At 45.4% G+C, this 16,079-nt stretch overlaps 1 protein-coding gene across 4 annotated transcripts in view; it reads right to left on the reverse strand.

Annotated features, from left to right (window-relative positions):
• Window positions 1-2,410, reverse strand: part of ELOVL6 (ELOVL fatty acid elongase 6) — a 149,357-nt gene extending 146,947 nt beyond the window's left edge. The window contains exons 1-2 of one of the 4 annotated variants that reach the window (XM_003830025.5): window positions 2,328-2,410; window positions 1,477-1,597 (exon numbers count right to left, since the gene is read on the reverse strand). In XM_003830025.5, the coding sequence (XP_003830073.2) occupies window positions 1,477-1,565 (89 nt within the window). In that variant the 5' untranslated portion in view covers window positions 1,566-1,597; window positions 2,328-2,410. Of the gene's footprint in view, window positions 1-49; window positions 335-1,476; window positions 1,598-1,750; window positions 2,002-2,069; window positions 2,207-2,327 lie in introns of those variants that run through there. The other 3 variants (XM_008955395.4, XM_008955394.5, XM_055111717.2) reach the window with 3 other exon arrangements.
• Between the last annotated feature and the right edge of the window lie 13,669 nt (window positions 2,411-16,079).

Here is a 16,079-nt window from a genome sequence, read left to right on the forward strand (position 1 = left end):
GCCCTTGGGCCCCTAGCCCACCGCCGCCACCAGCCACGCCGCAGCTCACCCCAAGTAGGCCTGCCCCGCCCGGCAGCCGCCGCAAATGGCCATTGGGGCCCGGACCAGCCCGCGGGAAGCTGGGAGTGGGCGCGCTCCGGCCGGGCGGGAGGAGAAGGAAGCGGCGGCCGGGCCTCCAGACACTGGCCGGCGACTCCAGGGGACTGGAGGACAGGAAGTTGAAACCCCCTTTTCGCAGCTGCGGCCCCGTGGCACCAGCTCCTACTGCACCAACCCGCCCAGGCCACAGGCGCGCCGGCGTTTCTGGTTTCCAGTTGAAGAGGGCAGGCGGGAGGGCGCGGGGCACGCGCGCTCGCGCACGCGGCGGGCGGAATCCCCCGGCTCCCGGGAGACCCTGCGGCCCGACCCTCCCCGGTCAAGCCATCCCCCGGGGTGCGTTGGGCTTGAACTTTACAGATCGCCAGACCCGAAGTTAAGGGGAGGAGAGGAATGCCTCTGCCACAACCCTGTCTACAAGAAGCGAGATGAGCACACCCTCCTCTGTTAAATATTGCAAGGTGACACTGGATCGCCTCCCACACAGGGATTTTCAAAAGGTCTGGCGGGGGGACTACAGTAAACAAGAAAGGTGTTTTCCCTGATTATTAGTTTCCTAGGGAAGAGCCCCTAAGGACTCTGCAGACGGAGGGGCTTTTAATCTGTGTGCCTGAAGTCCAATCAGCAGCTACGCACAGAATTAGAAGTGTGTCCAAAAGGCGTTTCCGTAAAACAGAAACTTAATAATGGCGTGGCTCCACTCGCTCGGGTTCATTCATTTATTACTGTTTCCATTGTCCCCTCCTCCCTCCCACCCGGTCTCTCTATGAAACCGGAAAGGGATCCGCGTGGGGAAAGGGGTACTAAAAAGGGGGCATCCGCCTGAGGAGCGGCAGACAGAGGAGGACGGTGAAGTAGGAGCGCTGCAAGGAGAAAGGAAGGACACGAGGGATGGAGAGACAGCGAGGACCAGGGCCAAGGGCGGCGGGCGGGAGAGGGTTAAAGGGAACAGGAGACAAGGTCCTCCCTCCACTGCCTTTCACACTCCGGTTGCGGGAGAGGCCAAGCGAGAAAACCCAAATCTAGATGAAAACCGGGAGAGGGGAGGGGAGCACAGGTAGGCGATCTGGACTGTGGCATCTCTCCCGCCTTCCCTGTCGCGCAGACATCACCCTGTGCACACACATATGTTCTGTGTTATATAATCTATATAAAAGATGCCTATGTAGCCGCGGTTCACACAGGGGCACCCACAGACCTCGCGCTTCATGTACCCCCCCCAGCGTCTCCTGCACCCGGGAGACCCGAGAACTCAGCGATCAGCTGGCTGCCCGCGATTCATCGCTCCATTCACGCCCAGGCAGGGAATACCGACATTAAGGCACTCCGGGAAGACGCGCAGGGCTCCCGGGAACAGTATCAGGCGAAAGCATCACGTACCAGTTTTCCTGCATCCATTGGATGGCTTCATTCTCGTTGAACTGCTTTTCGAATTCATATTCTTGTAAAGTCAACACTGACATGTTCATTGGGGCTGATCTTCGGAGTCGCTACGTGTTCTCTATACAAAATAAAATAATCTGTAAAGCGCTTGATTTCGAGTGTTCTCCTGTCTGCTTCCCCCACCCACCCCCCTAGGTCTTCCCCACGCCGCTCGGTCTCCAGCGGTCGTCTCTCTCCCAGCCTCTCAGCTACATCCAGGGCTGAGCATTGCCTGCGCCTCCGCTCCCAGCTCCTCTCTCTGGGGCTCTCCTCCTCCCGGCGTCCGCATCCACCGTAGGAGGAAATGAATGCCTTGCGGTCTTAGTGCCCGCACGTTTGTCCATCACCCTTTTTACTCGTCTACAGGGAAATCTCCTCCCCCTCGTGCGATCTGAGAAATTAACCCTCGGCGAGGGAGTGTGCGAAAGAGCGCGACCTCTCTCCGCCCGGGGGGACAGTTTTGTTTACAGCGAAGGTGGTTGGAAGAGTGGGGGAAGGGCGCAGAGAGAAAGGAAGTGGCCTGCAGGTCATCCAGATCCCCTAAGCCCAACCTCGTGGGCCGCCTTGCTTTGAATGAAGTTTCAGCGTGCAGGGCGCATCCCCGCGGCGCGTGGACCCGAGAGCTTGGCGAGTAAACGATTGGGAAATAGTAAAACCTGCCAGCTCTCTTGCAAGAGAACTCCGGGCAAATCTGCGTTGAGATCACCAGTGAAGGGAATGCGCTTCCCACCTCCTCGCCCTACCTCTGGGACCACCCCCACCCCTACCCCCACCCCCACCCGGGAGCTCTGGCTTAGATTCACGCTAACCCAGGCCCTGCGGACGGCAGAGCTCCTTAATCTCGTACAGACAGGGGATGCTGAGTGTGAGGATAGTGGATAGGCGAGAGAGGCTAGTAGCCGGAAGTGGAAGAAAGGGCTGGGTTAGGTGGAGGGTTTAGGTACCGGGAAGGGGGGGATTAATGAACAGAGGCAGAGTGGGGAAGGAAGCTGACAGGAGAACTGGACCGACTGGCCAAATGCAAAAACTTTATTTGCATGCATGAGAAATTTGGCTTTACTTGCTGTACTTGTAGGTAGAACAGAATATGTGAGGAGAGGGCTGAATGTACTGTTGACCCCTACTGGGCCCTCAGCCTCCAAGAGGAAAAACTATTTTCTATTCCATCCATCCCTCCACTCATTTCCCCCAAGAGTTTGGAAAAATGAAATATGAGACATGGAAGTATCTAATGATGTAATTGTAAACTTTACAAAATAATAAGGAACCCTGCTTTTAAAAATTAGGTGGATATTAGGACCAGAAAGAAAATTCCCCTTCTGAGAACATCCCCCCACCTCCCCAGTAGTCCAAAAAGGGTACTTTCATTCAATTTAGATGCCTCTAACCCACAAAAAGTGGGAACTGGGAGAAAAATTTTTAAAGAAGGAGGAAGGGACCGGCCGCGGTGGTGGCTCACAGAAGTAATCCCAGCACTTTGGGAGGCCGAGGTGGGTGGATCACCTGAGGTCAGGAGTTCAAAACAGCCTGGCCAACATGGTGAAACTCCGTCTCTACTAAAAATATAAAAATCAGGCAGGCGTGGTGGCGGGCACCTGTAACCTCAGCTACTCAGGAGGCTGAGGCAGGAGAATCGCTTGAACCCGTGAGGTGGAGGTTGCAGTGAGCCAAAATTGTGCCACTGCACTCCAGCCTGGGTGACAGAGGGAGACTCTGTCTCCAAACAAACAAACAAAAAAAAAAAAAGAGGAAGGTCTAATGAGAAAGTAAAGAAATAATTTTTAAAATCCAGTACAATATATAGATTAAAGGGCTAGCCTAGTTGATTAGCAAATTAATGTATACATTGACACTGCCAAAGATTCTGTGTAGGGACTGTCCTCATCTCCCCCATTAAGGGTTGTCTTTCTTTTTTCTTTTTCTTTTTTTTTTGAGATGGAGGAGTCTCGCCCTGTTGCCCAGGCTGGAGTGCAGTGGTGCAAACTCGGCTCACTGCAACCTCCGCCTCCCAGGTTCAAATGATTCTCTTGCCTCAGCCTCCCCAGTAGCTGGGATTATAGGCAAGCACCACCACGCCCGCCTAATTTTTGTGTTTTTAGTAGAGATGGGGTTTCACCATGTTGGCCAGGCTGGCTGTGATCCACCTGTCTCAGCCTCCCAAAGTTCTGGGATTACAGGCATGAGCCACCATGCCCAGCCAAGGGTTGTCTTTCTAGAGACCTCTACAGTACAAGTCTACGTCACTTTGAAGTAAGGCCCAGGCCAAAACTCTTGGCAAGATTGGGCTGGAAGATAGGTGTGGCCAGATAAGAAAGAACCATTTTAGCACGGTGCCTGAGCCTGTGAATAATCAATAAATATTTGTAAAGTGAATGATTCATCAAATAAATTAAGGTAGGAAGTGAGAAAGGAATCAAGACAGAAAATCCACTTTGGGTGGCTGAGGCAAGACAATTGCTAGAGACCAGACTGGGCAACATAGTGAGGCTCCATCTCTACAAAAAATTAAAAATTAGCCAGGTGTGGTGGTACATGCCTGTAATCCCAGTTACTCTGGAGGCTGAGATGGGAGGATAGCTTGAGCCTGGGAGGTCAAGGCTGCAGTGAGCCATGATCACACCACTGCAGTCCGGCTTGGGTGACAGAGTGAGACCTTATCTCAAAAACAAACAAGCACTGTCAGTGACTTTGAAAACTGGTGACTGTATGGAAAGAAATTTGGCAGCCTATATGATAATTTTATTTATTTTTTAGAGATGGGGACTTGTTATGTTTTCCAGGCTAGGACTATAGGCACCCAGCATATATCACAATTTTAAATCCACACCATTAATTCACCAGAATTTTTTTTTTTTTTTTGAGATGGAGTCTCCCTCTGTCGCCCAGGCTGGAGTGCAGTGGCGCGATCTCGGCTCACTGCAACCTTTGCCTCCTGGGATCAAGTGAGTCTCCTGTCTCAGCCTTCCAAGTAGCTGGGATTACAGGAATGTGCCACCATGCCCGGCTAATTTTTGTATTTTTAGTACAGACAGGGTTTCACCACGTTGGCCAGGACGGTCTTGAACCCCTGACATCAGGTGATCTGCCTGCCTCAGTCTCCCAAAGTGCTAGGATTATAGGTGTGAGCCATCGCACTTGGCCTACCAGATATATTTTGAGTACATACTCATCTGAGCTCTTGGGACTCACAAATGAGACAAACAGGGCTCTTGCGCACTTGGAGCTTACATTCCAGAAGGGAAGACAAAATAATTTCTTAGAGAATGAAATGCTAGGATTACAATTTAACAGCATGACATGAAGGCCTGGGAGTGCTCATTTAAACCTGGAAGGCCTCAGGGAGAAGGACTTTGAGTTGAGACCCTGCTGGCAAAGAGCCAGCCACCTCTTGCAGAAGTGTTACAAAGAAGAATGAGCAAGTACAAAGGCTCCTAGGTAAAGAATAAATTTGCGGGATTGAGGACAAAAGGCTGGTGTGGCTTCAGGCCATCACTAAGGAGTAATTGAAAGAAACAGGTTGAAGAGACAGGCAGGGGTCAGATCTTGGCCACAGGTAAATCAAGATAAGGTGTTTAGATTTTATTCTCAACTGCAGTGGAGTGGAGGAGGATAAAAGAATGTTAAACCGAATAATAGCATGATAATTCCTAGTAAATTCACTGCTATGGATATACTCACGGAAACATTCCGGATATATGTCTAAGATATTCAGCATTGGGCTGGCATTACGCTTGTAATCCCAGCACTTTGGGAGGGCGAGGTGGGCTGATTGCTGGAGCCCAGGAGTTCAAGCCCAGCCTGGGCAAGATGGCGAAAACCTGTGTCTACAAAAAAAAATACAAAAACATTAGCTGAGCATGGTGGCATGTGTCTGTATTCCCAGCTACTCAGCAGGCTGAAGTGGGAAGATCACCTGAGCCTGGGGAGGTCAAGGCTGGAGTGAGCCGTGATTGCGCCACTGCACTCCAGCCCGAATGACAGAGTAAGACCTTGTCTCAAAAAATGACAACACCAACAAACAAACCCCCCACAAATATATTCAGCACTGTTTATAATAAAACACTGAAAATAATAGTTTAAGGGATAATTGGAAGGACAGCCAAGAAAGGAATGAGGTCAATAGACTCAAGTCAATGTGATTCATTGTCAGTCCTGCTGGGCTACCTCTTGACAAAAGCAGAGGAGGCAGCCCCGCTTACAGGCTATATAGCAAGGTTTTATAGGGCATATAACTGGGTCAGGGTGAAGGAAAAAGAAAAGGCCAGGGGGTAGGGGATCCTTTGTGCCAGGTGTCTGACCGCTTCCTGGAGTTGTTTTTCTTGCCAGTTCTGTTGTGTAAGGTAGACTTCTTGACCGCATCCTGGAACAGCTGGCCTCGGGTCCGACAGTTACAGGTGGGGCTTTGGGGCTTAGGTCTATGGGAGCGGGAAACAGTCCAGTTGGGTGGACCCTAACATTCCAGCCTTTTAACAGATGATAGAGAAGGGGCGTTGATTTCATCAGACTGCTTCAGGCTGAGAGTGGGCAGGGGCTAGGGGAAAGGCTGGAAGGTGGAGGTTGGCTTTGGTTTTGAAAGTGTTGATACTCCTGGAGTAACATCATGACCTGTATGGTTCCATGGGCAAAGGCTTGGATACGATTCTGCAAAAACTGGGTGAAGAGGAGTATTAGGCAAGGACCTAAGATTAGGAGGAGAAAAAGGATTATAGCAGGTCCAAGGAGAGAGGGTAGCCAGGGGGCCCAGGTGCTGAGAGATCAAGAGGGCCACGTAGAGGAGCTGCTTTCCCTGATCTTTTGGGCTCGATCTTTGAGATTTTGTTTGTTTGTTTGTTTGTTTTTTACTGCATCCTGAACTAAGCCTGACTGGTTAAAATAAAAGCAGCATTCTTCATCTAGGAAAATGCAGAATCCTCCTTTGTAGGCGGTAAGTAGGTTGAGACCTCTCTGATTTTGTAAGGCGAATGCCGCTAGGGAGTCCAGCTGAGCTTGTAAGGGGATATGGAAGTTGCAAGGTTGTCTATACCATCTGAAAGGTCTTTTGATAAGGTTTTATGGTAATAAGAGGAGGTTGCGATTCCTGCTACCCCTGTACCTGCGGCCACTGTGATGCCTAGGTCTACAAATAGTGGGATAAGTTGTATGGCCTGGCGCCTGCTGTGTGGGATTTGAGTATTTAGGGTTTGGAGGGGCAGGTTTTCTCCTGGAGCTATGTCTATTTTAGGGCTGAGGAAGACCAGTGTACAGGTGCCTGTACAGTTGGTGGGTAGACAGAAGCAGGTGGAGGTGCTGCATAGAAAGAATATACCTTGGCTAGGGAGGCAGAATTGGGACTGTATGGCAAAAAGGGGGTGTAAAACGTTGTTCTCTGAGCACCAGGCGTGGAGGTAGATGTCTTGACTGCATCCTGGAACAGCTGGCCTCTGGTCAGACAGTTACAGGAAGGTTTAGGGTAGTGGGTTTTACTTTTGGCCTTTGAGGCTTAGGTCTATGGGAGGGGGAAACAGTCCGATTGGGTGGACCCTAACAAATAGGAGGCTGATTAAATAAATGGTGACACACCCTTATAATTGAATAGTATAAAGTCTTTTTAAAAAGGCTCTGTAGGTTGCAACATCAAAAGAGATTTCTGATAAATGTTCAAGGAAAATGAAAAAGCAAGGCACAGGACATTGTGTATATAGTGTCGCATTAATAAAAAAACATCTCTTGTTGTAGTGGTCGGGGAGGAAAAAAAGAGGAAAACATGTAAGGCCGGATGCGGTGGCTCACACCTGTAATGCCAGCCATTTGGGAGGCTGGGGAAGGAGGATCGCTTGAGCTCAGGAGTTTGAGACTGCCTAGGCAACATAGTGAAACTCTGTTTCTACAAAAAGAAAATAATAATAATAATAATTTTTAAAAATCATTAGCCAGATGTGGTGGCACAAGCCTGTGGTCTTGAGCCATGTTAGTGTTACTGCACTCCAACCTAAGGCAACAGAGCAAGACATCAGCTAAAAAAAAAAAAAAGAAAGAAAGAAAAGAAAAGAGAAACATCTACACTGTACTTTTTTTTTCTGGAAAGACAAAAACAAGAATTAATTGGTGATGTATACATTGAGAAAAAACCTGAGAGCAAACAAAAGACGGTTTCTGTACTTTATTTTTCTGTAGTGCTAGAATTTTCTTACCATGAACTTGATTTCATTTAAAAAAAAAGAAAAAAAATCAACGGGAATACCTGAGCTGTGAAATAATGAGTCACTTTTCTATTTGTAATTTTCTATACTGAACAACTTAACATGTAACATAATATTAGAAGCTAAACATATAAAATGGTGATTTTTCTAGACTTATTTTCAATTACAAGACATACAGTAAGGTTAGGAAAGATGGGAGGGAATGTTGGGAGGGTGCCCAGCAACACCACTAAGAATTTTTATGAAAAGATTTATTGTGTGTGTTTCTAACCGTAACTAGATAGGTAGCTAATATTGAATATAAATAACTGGGGCTCAAAAAGTAACAGTTAATTTATATTTGGTAGTAAACTTTTAAAAATTTGGGAGGCCGAGGTGGGCGGATCATGAGGTCAAGAGTTTGAGACTAGCCTGGTCAACATAGTGAAACCCCGTTTCTACTAAAAATACAAAAAATCAGCTGGGCATGGTGGCAGGCGCCTGTAATCCCAGCTACTTGGGAGGCTGAGGCAGGAGAATCGCTTGAACCCGGGGGCAGAGGTTGCAGTGAGCTGAGATGGTGCCACTGCAATCCAGCCTGAGAGACATTGCTAGACTCTGTCTCGAGAAAAAAATAAAAATTAAGCCAGAAGAGAAGGAGGACTATTTGAAAGACAGAAAGATTTACTGCAAAGATGACTTGACTACTAAACAAGGTATACAGGTTTTAGTCTTGGCTCTTTTACGGACAGGTATCTGACTTTAGGGAAAGTAAATTGATCCTTTAATTTTCTTTTCTTTTCTTTGTTTTTGTTTTTGTTTTTGTTTGTTTTTTGAGACAGTCTAGCTTTGTTGCCCAGGCTGGATGGAGTGCGGTGGTGTAATCATGGCCCACCTCATCCTTGAACTCCTGGGCTCAAGTGAACCTCTTGCCTCAACTTCCCAAGTAGCTGGGACTACGGGCACCCACCACCAAGCCCTGCTGATTTTTTAAAAATATTTTGTAGAAATGAGGTCTCACCACATTGCCCAGGCTGCTCTCAAACTCCTGAGCTCAAGAGATCCTCCCGCCTCAGTCTCCCAAAACGGTGGAATTACAAGGCGTGAGCCACCTCACCCAGCCTAATTTTCTTTCTATACATAAAATAACCAGTACTATGCTGGAGGATCTTCATACCAGCCCCCAATTTTTGTGACGTACAAATATGTTAAAATACACATACATTATTTTCGGAAACTTCTAACACTAATCTGCTTTTCCAGGCCTCTTTCCTTAGGCCGACTCCAACCAAGCTGAACCACTTGATGTCATCTGACCACCTCAAACTTTGCTATCTCTGCTGCATTTCTCCATCAGTTCCCTCTGTTTGGAATATCAATATCCTCCCCTCCTAACCCCACCTGTCCCATTCCTACCTGTCAAAATCAGTCCACTCTTTGGGTACTTACGAACTACTTCCTACTTAAAGCCTTCCCTGTTCACAGAGATGATTTCTCTTTCTTGTCTCCTAACCTCTTGAAGTCCTTGTTATCAAAGCTTTTATAAACCTCAGGCCCTTAGCTCATCATCCTCTCCCATGTAGGAAATTAAAAATCCCTTGATCGCAGGAACGATGACTTCCTGAAGCCAAAGTTTCTTAGGGTGCCATAACAATTACCACAAACTTTATCAAACTTGATGGCTTAAAAATAACAAAAATGTATTCTCATGTCATTCTGGAGGTTAGAAGTCCAAAATCCAGGTGTCAGGAAAAAAATAATCAAAATACTGCTGATCAGTTTAGGGAGAAAAAAAATCAAGATGTCTGCAGAGTTGGCTTCTGGAGGCTCTGAGGAAGAAATTGTCCCATACCGCTAGCTTCTGGTGGTTGCTGGCAAACTGTGGCATTCCTTGGCTTGTAGACACATTACTCCAATTTCTGCCTCCATCTTCACATCACCCTCTTCTCTCTGTCTTTGTGTCTTCTTTCTATTTCTTATAAACTCACTTTCATTGGATTTAGGATCCACCCTAATCTAGTATCATCTCATTTAGATCCTTATCTTTATTATATCTGCAAAGACCCTTATTCCAAATAAGGTCCCATTCTGATGTTCCAGGTGGACATGAATTTGGAGGAAGGGACACTATTCAATCTCCTGACCATGGCTCCCCAGCAGCCTTCCTCCCATGACACCTGCTTGTATGTTTTCTATCATTATTTCAAATTACAGATGTGAAGCTGAAGCACACTGATGTTAAGTAGTCAGCCCAAGAGCTCTCAATTCTTTAGCTGTAAAGTCAAAATCTAAATCCAGATACTCTGGATCCATCTTCTTAACCACCACAGTTGAGTCCTCCTCCCACTCGCAGGCCAGAGAGTGTGTATTTTCAGCCAAAAAGAGACATTTCTTCTCAACTTTAGACCATAGAACAGGATGAATCCAATTGACATAATTTACCTTTTTTCCTCTTCATCACCTCCTCTTACTCTCAGGGAACATTGACCAACTGAATATTTATAAAGAGCTTTTCTTTATTAACTTACATGGGGATGGAAAATACGTCTCTTTTGCCCTGAACTAGTTTCAATATTTGATTCTAACTCTGGAAACAAAACCTACAAAGTAGGCTTATTAGAAGCTGCAAATTTGTACTAGAGAATAAGATATTTTCAACACACATGATAGAGTATTGATGTCTTATTGAGAGGGAAACATCTGCAAATAGGGAAGAAATTTGCACCATCCCAATAGATGGATGAGAAAAAGATCCAGATAGACTCCTATATGAGACTATCAGTTGATTTAGAAAAGTACATGTTGATAGAAATAATAATAGATCTCATTTATTGAGCATCTGCTCTAGGCCAAGAATTATGTTAAGACCTTACATGCATTGTCTCATTTAATCCTTATAACAACTCCATGCAATAACTCCATTTTATAGATGAGGAAAGTGGAGTTTGGAAATTTTAAGGATCCTGTCTAATTTGCCAAATGGCTAGGTTAGATTGCCCAATCTGTTTGATTCCAAAGTCTGGCTTCCATGCCATAACCCTGTATAGTCAAAAAGCCACTGTGAATTCAGTAATGGGTGGCATTTCTGTAGTTTATTAATTACAACAGCATCTTCATACATGTAGAAGAGTCCAGGCGAGGTGGCTCACACCTGTAATCCCAGTACTTTGGGAAACCAAGGTGGGAGGATTGATTGAGCCTAGAAATTCGAGACCAGCCCAGGCAAGATCCCGTCTCTACAAAAAAAAAAAAAGTATTTATTTATTTATTTGAGATGGAGTCTCACTCTGTCTCCCAGGCTGGAGTGCAGTGGCACAATCTTGGCTCACTGGAACCTCCACCTCCTAGGTTCGAGCGATCTTCCTCCCTCAGCCTCCCAAGTAGCTGGGACTACAGGTGCATGCCACCACACCCAGCTAATTTTTGTGTTTTTAGTAGAGATGGAGTTTTGCCATATTGACCAGGCTGCTCTCGAACTCCTGACCTCAGGTGATCCACCCACCTCGGCCTCCCAAAGTGCTGGGATTACAGGCCTAAGCTACTGTGCCTGGCCCCAAAATCTTAAAAATTAGTTGTGTGTAGCAGCACACATTAGTAGTAGTAGTCTCAGCTACTTGGGAGACTATAGTGGGAGGATCTCTTGAGCCCAGGAGGTCAAGGCTGCAGTGTGAGCCATGTTCATGCCACTGCACTCCAGCCTGAGTGATAGAGCAAGACTGTCTAAAAAAAAAAAAAAAAAGATAACTGTGCATATATTTATGACACATATTACTCTTTCAGCCTATGGCAAGCTAAGGACCTGTTGCAGTAAACTCAGAATCACTAAGTCCATGGACCAGTATGGGAAGTCCTGATGTAAATTTAGCAATCCTTGGCCAACATAATCAACACAGAGCCAGGCTTTATTAGTTATCTACAGTATGTAGGGCATCTATTGGTCCAGATATCTAAAGAATACCTGATCCCTGTTTCCTAAGAGAATAGGACTCAGGTACCTACTTAGCTTGCACCTGGGAGTTCTGATCCAAACCCCCACATCACCCCAGGATTACATAGCTATTTCCACAGTTCTAGAGATTTCTAAACTGAAAAACAAACCTCAAATGGGTGGATTTATTTTTTCTTGCTTCCTAACTAGTTGACCTGTATTTACCCCATGGGAGATGCAGGGATCTGAGTCATAATTTCTTCATGTATCTTCTTTGGTGCCAGCAAGCTGACATTAAGTCTGAGCAAAGGACACAACTGGAAAGGGAATACTACTCTTTTTTTTTTTTTTTTTTGAGATGAAATCTCACTCTGTCGCCCAGGCTGGAGTGCAATGACACGATCTCGGTTCACTGCAACCTCTGCCTCCCGGGTTCAAGCAATTCTCCTGCCTCAGGCTCCCAAGTAGCTGGGATTTCAGGCGTGTGCCACCACATCCGGCTAATTTTTTTTGTATTTTTAAGTAGAGACAGGGTTTCACCATATTGGCCAGGCTTGTCTCGAACTCCTGACCTTGGGATCCACCTGCCTCAGCCTCCCAAAATGCTGGATTACAGGCATGAGTCACAGTGCCTGGTCAGAAATACTACTCCAAATACAGTTACATGTTGCACTTTCATTCTGGTCCTACCTACAGAGGTTGTCAATACAGGAATCGCATCTGATTTTTTCCCCCTACTGAACTTTGCTGTCCACCTAATTGAAGAAAAAAATTTAAGTCTGACACCATTATGTTTTGTAAAAAGGAAAGGCTTTTTTGGTGTGTTCTTAATTTTGCAAATAAAAAATTAATCCAGAAACTAGTAACTGCCTCAGAAGAGAAAAATCAATATTCATTTCCTGACTATTTCACTTTAGACCTCTCTGAACATCACAATTTCTAGGAAGAAAAATATTATATCTGGGTTACAATTCCATCCACTAATTCTGACTATAGGCAAGTTGCTTACATTCTTTAAAACATGTTTCCTTTGTTTCTTTCTTACTTTCTTTTTAAATATAGAAAGTGGGAATGATAATGGTACAAACTTCACAAAATTGCTGTGAGAATTAAATTAAATCATCATCTATTAAGTTGGTTAATACCTGCAATAGTTGATAAATTCTCAAGGAATATGAACCTCGGCCCTAAATACCACATTCCTATGATGAATTACTAGGGGGATACAAATAAACCTGTCCCATAAAATGTATTGTATCAACAAACATTCCTTATTGATCTTGGAGGAATTTGAGGTACATATAAAAGATACTAAATATTTTATAAATTAGAGGAGTACAAATAATTACATAAAAAGAGACGTACATCCCAAGGTAGATACCTATAAAAGTTTAACTAAATGAACCATGAGTACAACAGTTAAGAGGACCAAATTGGATTTTTAAAAAGTATAAGAAGGAAATGTGATAGGCACTTACAAGTCCAGTTTTTAGCCGGGCACAGTGGCTTACGCCTGTAATCCCAGCACTTTGGGAGGCTGAGGTGGGCAGATCATGAGGTCAGGAGATCGAGACCATCCTGGCCAACATGGTGAAACCCTGTCTCTACTAAAAATACAAAAATTAGATGGGCGTGGTGGTGCACGCCTGTAATTCCAGCTACTCGGGAGTCTGAGGCAGGAGAATCGCTTAAACCCGGGAGGCAGAGGTTGCAGTGAGCCGAGATCGTGTCATTGCACTCCAGCCTGGGCAACTGAGTGAGACTCCGTCTTAAAAAAAGAAAAGAAAAAAAAAAAAAGTCCAGTTTTACCCTGGAGTTTTCACAACACTGTGAGCAAGTGCTTTCAACACTGAAAACAGTTTCTGCCAGAAACCTGAAGTTTGTGAGTTAAAAATTTCTTTCTTTCTTTCTTTTTTTTTTTTCTGAGATGGAGTTTTGCTCAGGCTGGAGTGCAATGGTGCGATCTCGGCTCACCACAACCTCTGCCTCCTGGGTTCAAGTGATTCTCCTGCTTCAGTCTCCCGAGTGGCTGGGATTACAGGCATGTGCCCCCACACCTGGCTAATTTTGTATTTTTAGTAGAGATGGTATTTTTCCATGTTTGTCAGGGTCTTGAACTCCCAACCTCATGTGATCTGCCCGCCTCAGCCTCCCAAAGTGCTGGGATTACAGGCGTGAGGCACCATGCCCAGCCTCTTTTTTTTTTGAGATGGAGTTTCACTCTGTCTCTCAGGCTGCAGTGGAGTGGCATGATCTTGCCTCACTGCAAACTCCACCTCCCAGGTTCAAGCAATTCTCTTGCCTCAGCCCAGCTAATTTTCATATTTTTAGTAGAGATGGGGTTTCACCATGTTGGCCAGGCTAGTTTTGAACTCCTGACCTCAGGTGATCCACCCGCCTCGGCCTCCTGAAGTGTTGGGATTATAGGCATGAGCCACCGTGCCTGGCCAAGTTAAGAATTTCACTTTGATAGTGAGTGACAGGAGCAGGCGTGGTGGCTCACACCTGTAATCCCAGCACTTTGGGAGGTTGAGGCGGGTGGATCACCTGAGGTCAGGAGTTCGAGGCCAGCCTGGCCAACATGGTGAAACCCTGTCTCTACTAAAAATACAAAAAAATTAGCCAGGCATGGTGAGGCATGCCTGTAATCCCAGCTACTCGGGAAGCTGAGGAAGGAAAATTGTTTGAACTTGGGAGGCGGAGGTTGCAGTGAGCCGAGATCGCACCATTGCACTCTAGCCTGCGCAACAAGAGTGAAACTCCGCCTCAAAATAAATAAATAAATAAATAAATAAATAAATAAATAAAAGATAGTGAGAGACAGAGAGCAATTGAGGTCGAGGGAATTACTTTGTCTTGGCCCCTGGGGACTCAGGGCCTCTCTGGGAAAGGAGATGGACTAGATCATGAGCTTCTATCTTTCTTGTGCTTTCTTTATTTCTGATGTATTCCAATATACTTTCTCTATACACATTCGATACACAAAAGTATTCAATAGCACAAAGATTTATTTGCACTATATATGAAAACCTAAAGAACTCTATTTGATTATGAAAGCAGATTTCTCCTTGTTGCTTTTAAGACCTTAGTGCCCCTAGAGGACAACTGGGCAATGTGCATATGAAGGGAAACCTAGATGCTACTTTTATTTTAATTACTGAGATCTCTTTTGTTCTCTACTTATGTATATGTGTTTTAATGAACTGACTGTTGGGAAGTTGCATTTACTCCTTATTTATGTTAATAAAAAAGAAAAGATGCATGGAAAATAACTAATGATGAATGAACCCACTTTTAAAATTTGATACTTGAATTACAAAGAAATACGCAGGCCCTCTTTTGCTATCCCTCTGATATGTTGGGTCCAAACTACAGATGAGGCCTCAAGAAAGGCATGGGCCCCAGTGGGCTGCCTTTTCCAACCATGATCCAGCCTTCACCATCAGAGGCATCAGAGAGAGACCATGACTGGGGCTTCAGATGAGCAGAGAGTTGACTGTCGTGTAAGGTTTAGGAGGCCATTTTAACACCTTGTAATGTGAGCTTATAACAGTGAAAACCAATTAACTCCTAAGGACTATCTTTTCAGCCTGTTCCAGGCCAGGTAATTTAAATGGAAAAAAAAAAAGCCTCAAATATTTTTTATTATATCGAACTTCTGAAGATTCTTTCCATCTTGTTTCAGTATTAAGAAGAATTGTGTCATCTTGAGTAATTGATCTATTATAAAGAATGCTGTCAGCCTGGGTAACACAGGGAGATCCCATCTCTACAAAGAAAAAAAAAATTAGGCCAGGCGCAGTGGCTCACGCCTGTAATCCCAGCACTTTGGGAGGCCGAGGCGGGCAGATCACGAGGTCAGGAGATCGAGACCATCTTGGCTAACACGGTGAAACCCCGTCTCTACTAAAAATACAAAAAATTAGCCGGGCATGGTGGTGGGCGCCTGTAGTCCCAGCTACTCAGGAGGCTGAGGCAGGAGAATGGCATGAACCCGGGAGGCGGAGCTTGCAGTGAGCGGAGATCGCGCCACTGCACTCCAGCCTGGATGACAGAGCGAGACACCGTCTCAAAAAAAAAAAAAAAAAAAAAAATTAGCTGGGTGTGGTGGCGCAAGCCGGTAGTCCCACTCAGGCTTAGGTGGGAGGCTGAGGTGGGAGGATTGCTTGAGCCCAGGAGGTCAAGGCTGCAGTGAACCATGATTGTGCCACTGCACTCCAGCCTTGGTGACAAAGTGGATTTTGTTAAAAGAAAGGAAGGACAGAGAAGAAAAAAATAAAGAGAGAGAGAGGAAAAAGGAAAGAAACAAAGAAAGAGAAAGGAAAGAAGGAAGGAAACTGATCCACATCTTCATTGTTAGAACTTGGAGGCAAATCTGTGACTTGTCCTTGTGGCAAGTGTTTACCTTTATATAATACATATTTTTAACCTCATTGCCCTTCTTCTTATACTGTTACCTTATTTTTTAATTAGTT

Source organism: Pan paniscus, chromosome 3 (genome assembly GCF_029289425.2).
Source record: "Pan paniscus chromosome 3, NHGRI_mPanPan1-v2.0_pri, whole genome shotgun sequence".
Lineage (NCBI taxonomy): Eukaryota > Metazoa > Chordata > Mammalia > Primates > Hominidae > Pan > Pan paniscus.